Below are 13368 nucleotides of genomic sequence, written 5' to 3' on the forward strand. Positions count from 1 at the left end.
AGATCACTGAAACAGTGTTGTACAATTAAGCAAAAAAGTACTTCTTATATAACTGAGTTTTTATTGATGTGTGTACTTTTGTCAACTCATCTATACAGTTAGTTGCAGGTTTCTGATTGTCACTCATTCTGCTTGTGAATGACCACAAAGTTCCAAAAAATATCCCCCACACATTTCAGAATTTCTACATATGCAAATTAAAAGTAATTCTAAGACAGTGAAATGAGTTAGTAGATTGTCTGCCGCCATAATTATTTGTACATCATAGGTATTATCTTTCCTAGGTAAATGCATTCAAAATGCCAGTTTCCCAGCGGTAAATATGCATGATTTCATTTGGGGTGATTTGAACTGGAGAAAAATTATGACTCAGCTTTGAATTTTATTACACACCATTTTCACTTGGATGTTCCACCATCATTCCAAATTCCACTTATCCAAGCCTGAACTGGGTGTTTTTCTTCCAAGTGAGGCTGTCGTCCCAATTTTCCCACGTCTTTGAATATCACCACTGTTCTACAAGTAGCTCCAAAGTAACATGCTTGAGTTCTCTGAGACTTCTGTCTTCTTCATCCCTTCTACCCTTTTGCTAATATAACCTGTCCATTCTTCCTTTCAGTAGCTGTAGGATTATGAATCCCTACACCACTCTCATCTCGTTCCAGGCCCGCATCATTTCCACCTGTTCAGTTAGCCTGCAAGTATTTACTGGACATCTGCCATGTGCCAGGCCCTGTGCTAGGCGCTGAGGATACAATGGCGAATGAGCAAAGAAAGATGAGATTGCTGCTCATACCGTGAGTGAGGAGGACAGATATTAATAAGCACACACAGATGTAAAACTGCAGCTGTGACAAGTACTATAAAGAAGAGGTATGAGGTGTCAAAACAGCCCAGAATAGATTAGTCTGATCTAGTCACAGGGGCCAAGGCTGGCAGGCTTCCCTGAGGAAGTGGTGCATGAGTGAGCTCTGGAGGATGAGTAAAAGTTAATCAGATGAAGAAGGGTGGGAAGATCATTCCAAGTCGAGGTGATAGCATATGCAGAGGTCTTTAGTGGGACAAGGGAGAAACTTAGTACAAATTAAGGCTGGAGAGGTAGATAGGGACAAAACCCTGCATAGCTTTATAGGCTCTATTAAGAAAATTGTTTTTTTTTTGGAGTTCCCGTCATGGCGCAATGGTTAACGAATCTGACTAGGAACCATGAGGTTGCAGGTTCGATCCCTGCCCTTGCTCAGTGGGTTAATGATCCGGCGTTGCCGTGAGCTGTGGTGTAGGTCACAGACGCGGCTCGGATCCTGCGTTGCTGTGGCTCTGGCGTAGGCTGGCAGCTACAGCTGCGATTCGACCCCTAGCCTGGGAACCTCCATATGCCGCGGGAGCGGCCCAAGAAATGGCAAAAAAAGACAAAAAAAAAAAGAAAATTGTTTTTTTAAAAAATCCAATGAGTAACACAAGGTCACTAAAAGGATCTGAGTATGTGAAGGGGTGTGTGTGAGAGAGACAATATCAAATTTGTGTGTCAAACAGATCATTCTTTTTTTTTTGTCTTTTGTCTTTTTTGTTGTTGTTGTTGTTGCTATTTCTTGGGCCGCCCCTGCGGCATATGGAGGTTCCCAGGCTAGGGGTTGAATCGGAGCTGTAGCCACCGGCCTACGCCAGAGCCACAGCAACGCGGGATCCGAGCTGCGTCTGCAACCTACACCACAGCTCATGGCAACGCCGGATCGTTAACCCACTGAGCAAGGGCAGGGACCGAACCCGCAACCTCATGGTTCCTAGTCGGATTCGTTAACCACTGCGCCACGACGGGAACTCCATCAAACAGATCATTCTGATTGCACTATGGAACAGACTGGATGGGTCCCAAGAGTAGAGGCGGAATCTAGTTGGGAAGCTACTGTAGTGGTCCAGGTGAGAGATGGATGGTGACTTGGTCAGAGTGGTAAGTGATAAAGATGGAGAGAAACAGATGAGTTGAGAGATATTTAGCAGGTAAGCTCCATAGGACAAGTTTATGGGTTGGCTATAGCAGGTGAGAGAAAAAGGAGGAGACAGAGGGAGAGGGTTTTGGCTTACACAGTTGAATACACGATGGAGCCATTCACTGAGGGAATACTGAAACCCAGTTTGGAGAGAGTTCAAGTTGGGACCTAATGAGTTGAGGTGTTACTGAGATATCCAACAGGTGATGTCAAATAAACAATTGGTTATATAAATGTGGAGTTCAGAACAGAGATCTGGTTTAGACATGTAACTTTGAGATTCATCTGTGTATAGATGTAAATTGGAATCCTAGGTTGTGGAGAAACTATACAGTGAGAAGAAAAGAGGTGTTGGGACCAACACTTGGGGAACCCTAATATTTAACAGCCAGGTGAAATAGGCTATGTCTATAAAGGTGATAACCATAATGAGTGGCCAGAGAAGTGGGAGAAAAAACAAGAGTGTGTTATGTCATGGAAGTCAACTCAAAGAGTATTTTATGAAGGAGAGAGTGGTCAACATTATCACAAGCTGTTGAAAAGTCAAGAAAGATGAGGACTGAAAAAGTATCCATAGTATTTGTCTACATGGAGGCCATTGATGGCCTTAGTGAGTGCTGTTTGGTTGAATGATGATGGCAGAAGCCAGATCAGTGTTGGCTAAAGAATGGGTCAGGGGAGCACGGAGACAGCCTGTAGAGACAAATTTTGTTTAAAGAAGTTTGGCTGTGATGTGGAGGGGAATGATTGGGCAGTACCTGTAGGAGGATGTGAGGTTTTTAAAATTTATTTATTTATTGTTTTTTTTTTTAAGGCTGTACCCACAGCATATGGAAATTCCCAGGCTAGGGGTCTAATCGGAGCTACAGATGCCAGCCTACACCACAGCCACAGCAACTTGGGAAGTGAGCCACATTTGCCACCTACACCACAGCTCATGGCAATGCCAGATCCTTAACCCACTGAGCAAGGCCAGGGATCAAACCTTTGTCCTTATAGATACTAGTCTGGTTCGTTATTGCTGAGCCACAATGGGAACACACAGGTTTTTATTTTTTATTGTGAGAGACTGGAACATGTTTTAAATCAGCAAGGGAAGGCTCCTTACAGAAAGCAGGGATGATGGCTGGTGTCAGCTTTCTGAGCGGGTTGCACAGCTAAGTTTCTATCTGATGACTTCAGCTGTTTTTTTCTATAAAGTAAAAGGGATGCTTACTTAAACATGCAAAGGTAAAGTTTGAGAATGGGGGAGTTTTTCAATAGTTACTGCAGAGAGTAGGAGCATAAATTGATCAGAGAAAAGTAGTAGGCTGAATGGTCATTGTGAAAGGCTTATTTGAGATTGGTGATCATGAATTTATAGAAATACTAATTCAGGAGTTCCCTTCATGGCTCAGGGGTTAACGAATCCAACTAGCATCCATGAGGATGCAGGTTCGATCCCTGGCCTCACTTAGTGGGTTAAGGATCCGGCATTGCCGTGAGCTGTGGTGTAGGTTGCAGATGCGGCTTGGATCTGGTGGTGTTGTGGCTATGGTGTAGGCCAGTGGCTACAGCTCCGATTCAACCCCTAGCCTGGGAACTTCCATATGCCTTGGGTGCGACCCTAAAAAGCAAAAAAAAAGAAAAGAAATACTAATTCATCCTCCTGTGTGACTGTGTCAGCAGTGCTTGTTTGCAGGTATGGAGGCAATGGGTAGTTGGGTTGGCCTGGCACTGGCAGCAGTGAGGTGGAGAGGAGGACTCTATCGGTGTCCTAAAGAGTCTCCTGGTCTTCAGTTTCTTTCCATTCCTACTCATCCTGTACAGTGCTGTGAAATTCATTTTCCTTGTCTTTTTTAGGGCTGTGCCCACAGCATATGAAGGTTCCCAGGTTGGCCTACACCACAGCCACAGCCACACCAGATCCAAGCCGCGTCTGCGACCTACACCACAGCTCAAGGCAACACTGGATCCTTAACCCCCTAAGCGAGGCTAGGGATTGAACCTGTGTCCTCATGGATCCTAGTTGGATTCGTTTCTGCTGAGCCAGGAACGGGAACTCCAAAGACTACTTTTTATCCACTCATTCTACTTGCTCAAGAATTTACATCTTTCCAAATGGTGTAATGGTTAAAAGCATAGGTGATAGACCTTGGTTTGAACCCCGTGTGAACTTGAGCAATTTATGTGAAGCTTCTGACACTTGGTTTCTTCAACTCTAAAATGTGGGTGACTGTAATATCCACTTCCGGGGTTGTTAGGTGCATTAAATGAGATTGCATGTAGCAAGAGTGCTTGGCTAAGTACACAAAAGCTGCTACCTTCTTTTATCTGTCTCTTCACTCTCCCTTTGGGTCCCCTCCCAGCTAGACTGATCATTTCACTGCCTCCACGTTCATCGCCATGTGCGTTTATGTTCTCTACCCAAACAGCATCATTTCTCAAAAGGCCCATGTCTTCTCAGAAAAATCTCCCTCATTAAGCAGTGCACTGATCTCCCCCTGTCCTTTACAAACATATGAAACCTGAGAATACTCCATTGTTCACTTTATTATAAACTACATTATTTTCCTGTTTTTGTTTTTAAATATTATGTTATAATTTCTCTAAAAATATTTTAGCAATATAAGACTTTTCCAATAAGAGTGTGAGCTCTTTGAAGGACTCCATACATTTCTCAAAGAACCTAGAATAGTATTCACAATACCTATTAAATTTAATTGACTTGAAATAAGACATAAGCTAGGCTCCAGCGGTCTTCAAAATGGGGTGCACAATTCTAGGGGATTTAAAAATACGTACATTTGAATCCAAAGTGGGTCCTCTTTTTTGGAAGACTTTAACTATACAATCCAATTATATAATAGATATAGGACTCAACTCATCTATCTTTTAAGTGAATTTTGTTAACTTGGGTTTTTCAGGAAATTGGTTCATTTCCCAAAGTTAATCCTCTTAATCCTCTTAATCAGTATACTACTCTAACATGCATCCCTCTTTTAGTAGTGCCTATATATATATATATATATATATATATATATATATATATATATATATATGTATTTGTCTTTTTAGGGCCACACCTGTGGCATATGGAGGTTCCCAGGCTAAGGGTCGAATGGGAGCTGTAGCCACTGGCCTACACCACAGCCACAGCAACGCGGGATCCTAGCTGCATCTGCGACCTACACCACAGCTCATGGCAATGCCAGATCCTTAACCTGCTGAGCGAGGCCAGGGATTGAACATGAGTCCTCATGGATGCTAGTCAGATTCATTTCCATTGAGCCATAATGGGAACTCCAGTAGTGCCTATATTTTTTTAATGGAGACACCACGGAATGGATGTCCTTCTACTTGTCACCAGGGCATTATGAGAACTATATATAGATTTTGGAAAGTAGAAAATCATCTAAAGAAAAACCAAGTACACTTGACCCGTGGACAATGTGGGAGTTAGGAACATCGATCCTCCTGGGCAGTAAAAATCCCTTTACAACCTGTAATCGGCCCTCTGGCTCTGTGATTTCTCCATATACGGTGTTCTACATCCAAGGATTCAACCAACCATGGATTGTGTAGTATTATAGTATTTACTATTGAAAAAAAATCAGCACATAAGTGGATCCATACAGTTCAAACCCTGTTATTCAAAGGTCAATTGTAATCACATGTTCTGATTTATATCTGATACTTATCTCCTGTTAAAAAATATGAAAAAACATTATAAAGCTCTTTTCTTTTTTTTTTTTTTTGTCTTTTGTCTTTTTAGGGTCACACCCACGGCACATGGAGGTTTCCAGGCTAGGGGTCAAATCAGAGCTGCAGCTGCCGGCCTACACCACAGCCATAGCAATACCAGATCCGAGCTGCGTCTGCGACCTACACCACAGCTTGTGGCAACGCCAGATCCTTAACCCACTGAGCAAGGCCAGGGATTGAACCTGCATCCTCACGGTTTCTAGTCAGATTTGTTTCTGCTGAGCCACGATGGGAACTCCATAAAGCTCTGTTTTAAAGAATTGTCTCTGATTGCTAAAGTTGAATCCAAAGTAACACATGCTTTGTCATTTTTCAGTTATTTCTGAAAATATAACAACTCAAGAAACTAGTACCACTCTTTCACAACAAATAGCTTTGACAACTCCATCCTAAGTTACTGCACTCAAATCCCAGAAGACTGTATATTCTTCTACAGTGGTATATAAAAACATGCCTGTATTTGCAACTGATCATACAACCTGACTGTATTTCAATATGACATCTCCACCTCTGGAAACAATGATGAATCAAGTTTTTTAAAGACATGCATAGCCGAGACAGCTACATCCACAGCAGATATTTTGTTTATGTCAGCAGCCATTGCTCTGTCTACCAAGAGTACCTCCATAGGCCCTGCTACACAGTCCATGAAAATAACTAAATCCTCATCTTCAGAGAGCACAAGGACACCAAAAGTGGCTGAATCCACTGGTAGTGAGAACTTTCATCCAACTGTAGCTACTAGTTTCCTGGACACATCTGGATTTAGCAAGAATTCAGTTGTATCTGAAACTTCAGTGACTGGATCTCAGTTGGCTCTCATGAGGACATGTTGACTCTCATCTATTGAGCCAACATCCATGTCTACAACATCGTGGCCCAAACACAAATCTGTAGGCATTGCGGCATGCCCCATCTCCACAACTAGCCAGGAGTTTCTTGCATCTATAGCTGCTGGAAGTGTCCTTCAATCCATGGTGGAACGGACTTCAGCTACAGTTACTCTCATGGGTACTGCATCAACACTGCCCCCTGAGTCTGTGCTCCTATTCACAGCTGCTCCCATGGATCCTATATTTCCTTGAAATCAGAATACACCCACAAGATGGTGAAAACCTGTTCCCTCTGATCTCTACTAGATGAGCCTCCACATCCATGGCTTCTGAGTTTGGTTCCACATTAATAACTGACGAAGGTGACCACCTATCCTCAACCAATGAGCTCACTTGGACAGCCAGGCCAGACCAGATCCTGCTGACATCAGCATTACATGAGAGTACTTCTCATACAGAACATTCATCTGCAACCACCAGTATAATCCTCCAACCAGAAGCATCTACAGAGAGTGAGGCCACCACTACCGATGATGCTACCGCAGACAGTTCTATCCAAACTGACATCTTCATGCTTTGCTAATTTTCCCACAGTTTCTGGAACCGCATTTGTAACCAAACTGCCTGAGTGTAAACTTATCACCTTACTGCTAACCGCCACCCCCCCCCCCCCACTCCACATACACAGGAAAGAAACTTCTTTCAAAGCCAAGGGAGACAGTTGTTCACCAGTAGATATACCTACCCATGCTCACATTGAACCCAATTTTTCTTCTGAGGAGAGTGCACCTGAGAACACACAAGCAGAGACAAATGGTACAACTGCGTTTGGAGAGACAACCGCCCCTGGACTGGAGCCTGCAGTAACACAAAGATTCAGTGCTACTGCAACAAGGAAAGAAACAACCATCCCATTATCTTAAGGGAAGAAACAACTGCCCATTATCTTAAGGGAAAATCAACTCCAACAGAGACAATGGAGGTTTCTCCATTTGCAACAATGTTGGAAGCAACAGATGAATCCTTTTCCCCTTTTCCTGATCCAGAGAAGCTGACTACCAGATTGGATAAGAAAACTGCAACACACAGGTGAGAGGAAGTTGGCTTTCTACAAAATCAGTGAAAACCACACCTAGGAGTTCATACACTGGAACTAGAGAAATCTTTAATTCCACCCACATCTACACAGCACATTGGACTTCAGAGACTCCACCCGAGGGGAATCCGACTCTACCTTCCACTTCTGGGAGGACACAGGCATTTCCTGAGGCCCTGGGTGCGTCTACCATGAGGATACTGGCGATGAGGCTTGCCACTGTCCCTACAGACAGGACAGTGCTGTCCTTGTCTGCTGGTACTTGGCCTGCACAGCTTCCTGCTACACATTCCTCAGCAACCCCTGCGCCTCCTACCCATGTGTTCTCACTGCCAGTTAATGTCTGTGCTGTCACCTCTGTGGTGGTGTCTGAGGAGACTAAGGTTACCATGCCCAAGCCTTCTACACTGGCCAGTCTTCCTCCACATTTGTGCCCTCAGATGTCTCAACACTGTCACCAGCCTTAGTAACCACAGCATCGGTGCCACCATTGGATCAGACTGCTTCCACAACCTGCAGTCCCGTGCCTTTCCCCAGAGACTCTAGGCACACCACTTCAGAGGCCACAGGGATCTCTGTCAGGATGATGCCCATGGCAGTTTCCTCTCTGACAGAAACTCTAGTCCCCTCTGCTGAGACCTCCTACTCCTGTGGCAACTAAGGCTGAGCCCATCCTTCTCTATACCTCAGCTGACACACTAACCCCTTCCAGACCCACTCTTGCCTGCTCTAAACCTCTCCCTGACAACACTCCCGCTGTGTCCTCCACTCATGTGACCCCAGCTATATCTACACCATTAGCAACCCAACCCATAGTTCAAGTGGAGGAGACATCTACCCATGCCCTCGGCTTTCCATACACTTTCAGTGGTACTGGACATGTTAGCTTGGCTACTGGCACCACAGCAGCTTTCGTTGTTGGTGAGACCACATCCTCACACACCTCTGCCACCAAGCTTATTACTTCAGTGGATGGTCACATTTCTCAGTCTTCCACACGTCTGGTAAACACACTGGTTCCCACCCTATTAGTGACTGACATTTCCACCATATCGTCTAAGAAAGAACAGACGATCATCTCCCTGGGAGACACCTCTAGAATTATGAACATGACAGAAATGTCCCCATCAAAGATTCCTCTTAGCAGTTCCCATTGTGGCACAGCAGAAATGAATCCGACTAGTATCCATGGGTAGGCAGGTTCGCTCCCTGGCCTTGCCCTGTAGGTTAAGGATCCGGTGTTGCTGTGAGCTGTGGTGTAGGTTGCAGACGCGGCTTGGATCCTGCGTTGCTGTGGCTGTGGCGGAGGCCGGCGGCTACAGCTCTGATTCGACCCCTAGCCTGGGAACCTCCATATGCCGCGAGTGTGGCCCTAAAAAGCAAAAAAAAAAAAAAAAAAGATTCCTTTTATTTCAGACTCCCAGAGAACTTCATCCTTGAAAATAACAGATACAGGATTTGCTGGGACCACAGACATTTCCAGTCAGCAAACACATTCGCTTTCAGAGACTCCATTTGTGACGCCACCTAATGGGATTTCAGCTTCATCTCCCACTTCTGGGAGGACACAGACTCCAGCTACCTCGACCTCAAGTAGCACAGTCCACGTTTCAGAAACAGCTGCCAGTCTTGGGAAAACAGCCCTTCCTGCACAAGCTCTGACAATGACCACACTTTTGTCTCCTGAAAAAGAGAGCATGCATGCCCTCTCAGTAGCTACTCCCAGGACTGAGAAGATGACAGCAAGCACCGCCTCTGGGACTCACCCTGCCTCACACCCACAGGAAACTTCACTTGTGGATACGGTATCTTCCAGAACAACCAGGATATCGGATCCTGTAAACATCAACTCTTTCACATTCGCCTTCACCTAGGACTCAACCTGCAGGGTCTTCAGTTGCCTCCTCCATTTCCGAAAGCACACAGACTCCTCTGAGTCCCTGTCTTTCCACAGCTCGACTGTCTAGCACCGGTTTTCCAGCTCCCTCTCCCGACAGGATCACCACAGCCCTTTCTATGCCAAGCGTACCTACGGCACTTCTCGGGCAAATGTCTGTGGCAACGTCCATTCCTATCTCCCAGATGGCCTCGCGGCCAGTTAGTGTCACTGCCTTCACCTCCCAAAGAATTTCTGGCACTCCCACGGTACTAATGACTACATCTTCTAAAACAGCCCACCAGGATGTCTGCAAAGTCCCTCTGTCGCCACATCTGGGCCTGTTTCTGAGATGTCCTCAGTGTCAGTTAAGGACTCTGCTTTCCCACCTCCAGCTGTCTCTTCTGATGCCTCCACAGCAGGTGGCTCGTTCCATACTCTGTTGTCTCCAATGACCCTCAGCCTGCTATGACCGTACACACATTGCGACATGGGATGCCACATCTGTGACATATCCTGGGCCTACTTCCAAAAGCGTAGTGGCTTCCTCTGCTTTCACTACTTCAGAAATAACAGAGGTCTCCTTCGGGATCACACCTACATCCTTTTCCTCCCCAGAAGAGCCAACATCCCCCTCTGTGAAAACCGTGCCGACCCACTATTACTGCTGGGATCGCGACTCCCTTCACAGGCACCCCTCCCTCTTTTCCATTCGGTTCTAAGGACACTGAAGCTGTTTCTTCCATTCCAAAGACCAAGTCTTCACATTTTCTATCAACAACCCAACAACCATCACAAGGGTACGAGGCCACCGTTTTGGGCATATTCACTGAGATTACTAACAGCTCTCTATCTACTGTAAGTGGTGGTAAAGTAACAGCTCTATAAATACTTACTTCAGAACCACTGCCCCTGAAAGTGTGCTTTCATCTACTCCTTCAGAAAACCTCCATACTTCCTTGAGTATTCAGGTTTTGCCATCTTCGACTAGCCTTAAGAGCACTCCCAGACCCAAAAAAGTGTAAAAGCTATGACTTACTTTTCTTCGAATACAGAAAAGAGGACTTCCTTGTCAGAAGATACTCCAACAGCCAAACTAATAAAAGGCATCACGCCTGGGAATCAGCTGTTTCATACCCTCCATGAAGGCCATCCAGGGCAACCCTACTCTCTTTGACCACATTTATTTCTTCACCTCATAGTACTGAAGCCAAGGTCTCTGCTCCAAAGATTTCTCTTCCTCCTACATCCCAAATGGTTGAATTTCCAGTTCTGGGAACAAGAACTACATCTAGTAACACCCAGACTCTGCTTATGACTTCCTGGAACACACCCACAGTTGAAGATTCTCAATTTCCAACTTCTACCGCTGCTCATGTAACTACACTCAATGAGACGGAAACAGAGAGTCCTCACCTTGCTCCAGAGTCTTCGTCAACACTCACAGCCTCTCAAACTGGTCTTGTATCTGGAGACATTATGGCAACATCATCGATGTCCACAATAGGAATTCTTCCTACCATGGGGATGTCTGCGAGCCCTTCATCAGTATCTTCACGATCTATCCCTACTATTTTGGCCGACGTTAAGCACACCTTTTTGTTTTTTTTTTTGGTCTTTTTGCCATTTCTTGGGCCGCCCCTGCGGCATATGGAGGTTCCCAGGCTAGGGGTCGAATCGGAGCTGTAGCCACCGGCCTACGCCAGAGACACAGCAACGCGGGATAGAGCCACGTCTGCCACCTACACCACAGCTCACGGCAACGCCGGATCCTTAACCCACTGAACAAGGCCAGGGATCAAACCCGCAACCTCATGGTTCCTAGTCCGATTCGTTAACCCCTGAGCCATGACGGGAACTCCCGAACACACATTTGAGAAGACACATCTGTAACTCCCGGGACCACATAGCCATCAAATCCTTCTGGTGCTGCTTCAGGAACTATAATTTCAAAGGCTACTACTTCACCCATGCTGACTTGGATCTTATCTAGTGTTCCTCAGGTTCCCCTCTGGCATCTGTATCTGATACTCCTCACATTATAACCTCCTTTCCAGGAAAGGTGTCAAAATCCACATTTCTGACTTCTAATACCAACACACCACTCACTAAGTTGACACTACCCTTTGCTGGTGTAAGTGCCACACTCACCCAAACCACCCCTACACCTACAGTGGGCAATGTCACTACTGGCTTCCCAACTTCTTTCCCTATGTCTATAAAACCACAGATGACAGTACCTACATTTCCAAACCCCTGGATCCTTCTCCAGAATCACTGTGACCACCAACTCCAAGACAGTGTCTTAAGCTCCATCCTTTAGCTGAATGAGTAAATAACATCCTACAATTGACCACACCCTATCTATTGGTTCCAGGCTTCCTCCTAGCCCTACAACAACATCTACATGGAGAAGAACCCTTGCTGCATCAACACCCCCTACTTTAGCTGTTTCTAAGCCAACACAGGACTCCCTTCTAAATATAGCCACCACCACATCCACTGCTCCTGGAGCCCCATTTCCACTCAAATCCGCTGGAGTAACACATCCTTTTACAGCATCTGTATCTTCACTACCCTGTTCCTCTTTTGAGACAACTTGGCTGGACTCCACGCCTTCCTTTTTAGCTATGGAAACTTCAACGCCCTCTATTGCCATTAAATCCAAAGATATGTTCCACAATGTGTGTGGCATAACTGAATGCATGCACAATGGGACATGTGTTCTCCAAGGTAGCCAGTTCTCTGAAGGCAGAAAGGGAAAGGGAAGGGTGCAGGTGTTTCGTATCTCCCTCAGACAGTGGCTACCATGAGGACCTTGTCCAAACACAGAATTCTCTAGATGTCTTGCTTACCTTTGCTTCTTTGAAATATGGTGCCATTGTATCTTTTCACTCAGTATATTTCTTTTTTTTTCTAAGAGTAATGTTAATTTATTTGATCAGTAACTTTTTTTTTGCCTTTTAGGGCCACACCTGCAGCATATGGAATTTCCCGGGCTAGGGGTCGAATTGGAGTAGCAGCTGCCGGTCTGCACCACAGCCACAGCAACACAGGATCTGAGCTACATCTGCAACTTTAACCACAGCTTGTGGTAGTTAGTGCCGGATCCTTAACCCACTGAGTGAGTCCGTGGATCAAACCTGCATCCTCATGGATACTAGTCAGTTTCTTAACCTGCTGAGCTACAATGGGAACTCCTCCCTCAGTATATTTCTAAACCTCATTTCCATCCATTTTATTCTTGATGCTCTGACTCTGACTCTGCCACTGTGAACTGGATCAGGAACCCAGTTCCTTCCCTATAAAAGGATTATGCAGGCTTAGGTCAGACATGTTGACCACATACCAGAAAACCCCAGAAGATACTCTCGCTTGCCCTTTTGGAATCCTTTTTACATGGGTCTCAGTCATTTCGACACTCCACCTCCAGCTGGCTTCCAGTGCTTATCTGTGGCCAGGGAGTATTTGGCTTCCAAATCATTCAAATGTCAGGTTTTCCTTCAACTTTTAATATTCCAAGATTGAAATTTGATAGCACAGACAAGGGAAAGAGGGAAATAGAGAAAAGCCTGGAGCATAAAGAAGGGCACAGGAAGAAATAAGTATTTTCTCAGTACAAATCAATCTATTTGTGAGATAACTTTAGCTTGGCCATCAAAAGGACCAGAAATCTGTCAGCCAATGAAAATTAGGATTTGGAGGGTTTGTAGAATGTCCATCAGTTGTATAGAAATCAGAGAACAGCCCAAATAATTGAAGCAGAAATGAAATGGGACGGTACATCCTGGTTTGCTTTTGGATATGGAACTGAAATTACTTTTTATTTAT

General features: G+C 45.1%; 1 protein-coding gene across 1 annotated transcript in view; it reads left to right on the top strand.

Annotated features, from left to right (window-relative positions):
• Positions 1–13368, top strand: part of ADGRG4 (adhesion G protein-coupled receptor G4) — a gene marked incomplete at its 5' end in the record, with an annotated part of 90932 nt that overhangs the window by 12788 nt on the left and 64776 nt on the right. Inside the window, 20 exon segments of the mRNA XM_053743478.1 lie at positions 6049–6261; positions 6264–6834; positions 6836–7108; positions 7110–7464; positions 7467–7644; positions 7647–8072; positions 8075–8292; positions 8294–8816; positions 9078–9513; positions 9515–9837; positions 9840–9994; positions 9996–10193; positions 10195–10420; positions 10423–10548; positions 10551–10621; positions 10624–11138; positions 11426–11535; positions 11538–11756; positions 11759–11788; positions 11791–12202. Coding sequence (XP_053599453.1) covers positions 6049–6261; positions 6264–6834; positions 6836–7108; positions 7110–7464; positions 7467–7644; positions 7647–8072; positions 8075–8292; positions 8294–8816; positions 9078–9513; positions 9515–9837; positions 9840–9994; positions 9996–10193; positions 10195–10420; positions 10423–10548; positions 10551–10621; positions 10624–11138; positions 11426–11535; positions 11538–11756; positions 11759–11788; positions 11791–12202 — 5578 coding nt within the window.

The sequence above is a fragment of the Phacochoerus africanus genome, chromosome X (genome assembly GCF_016906955.1).
Source record: "Phacochoerus africanus isolate WHEZ1 chromosome X, ROS_Pafr_v1, whole genome shotgun sequence".
In the NCBI taxonomy this organism is placed as follows: Eukaryota; Metazoa; Chordata; class Mammalia; order Artiodactyla; family Suidae; genus Phacochoerus; species Phacochoerus africanus.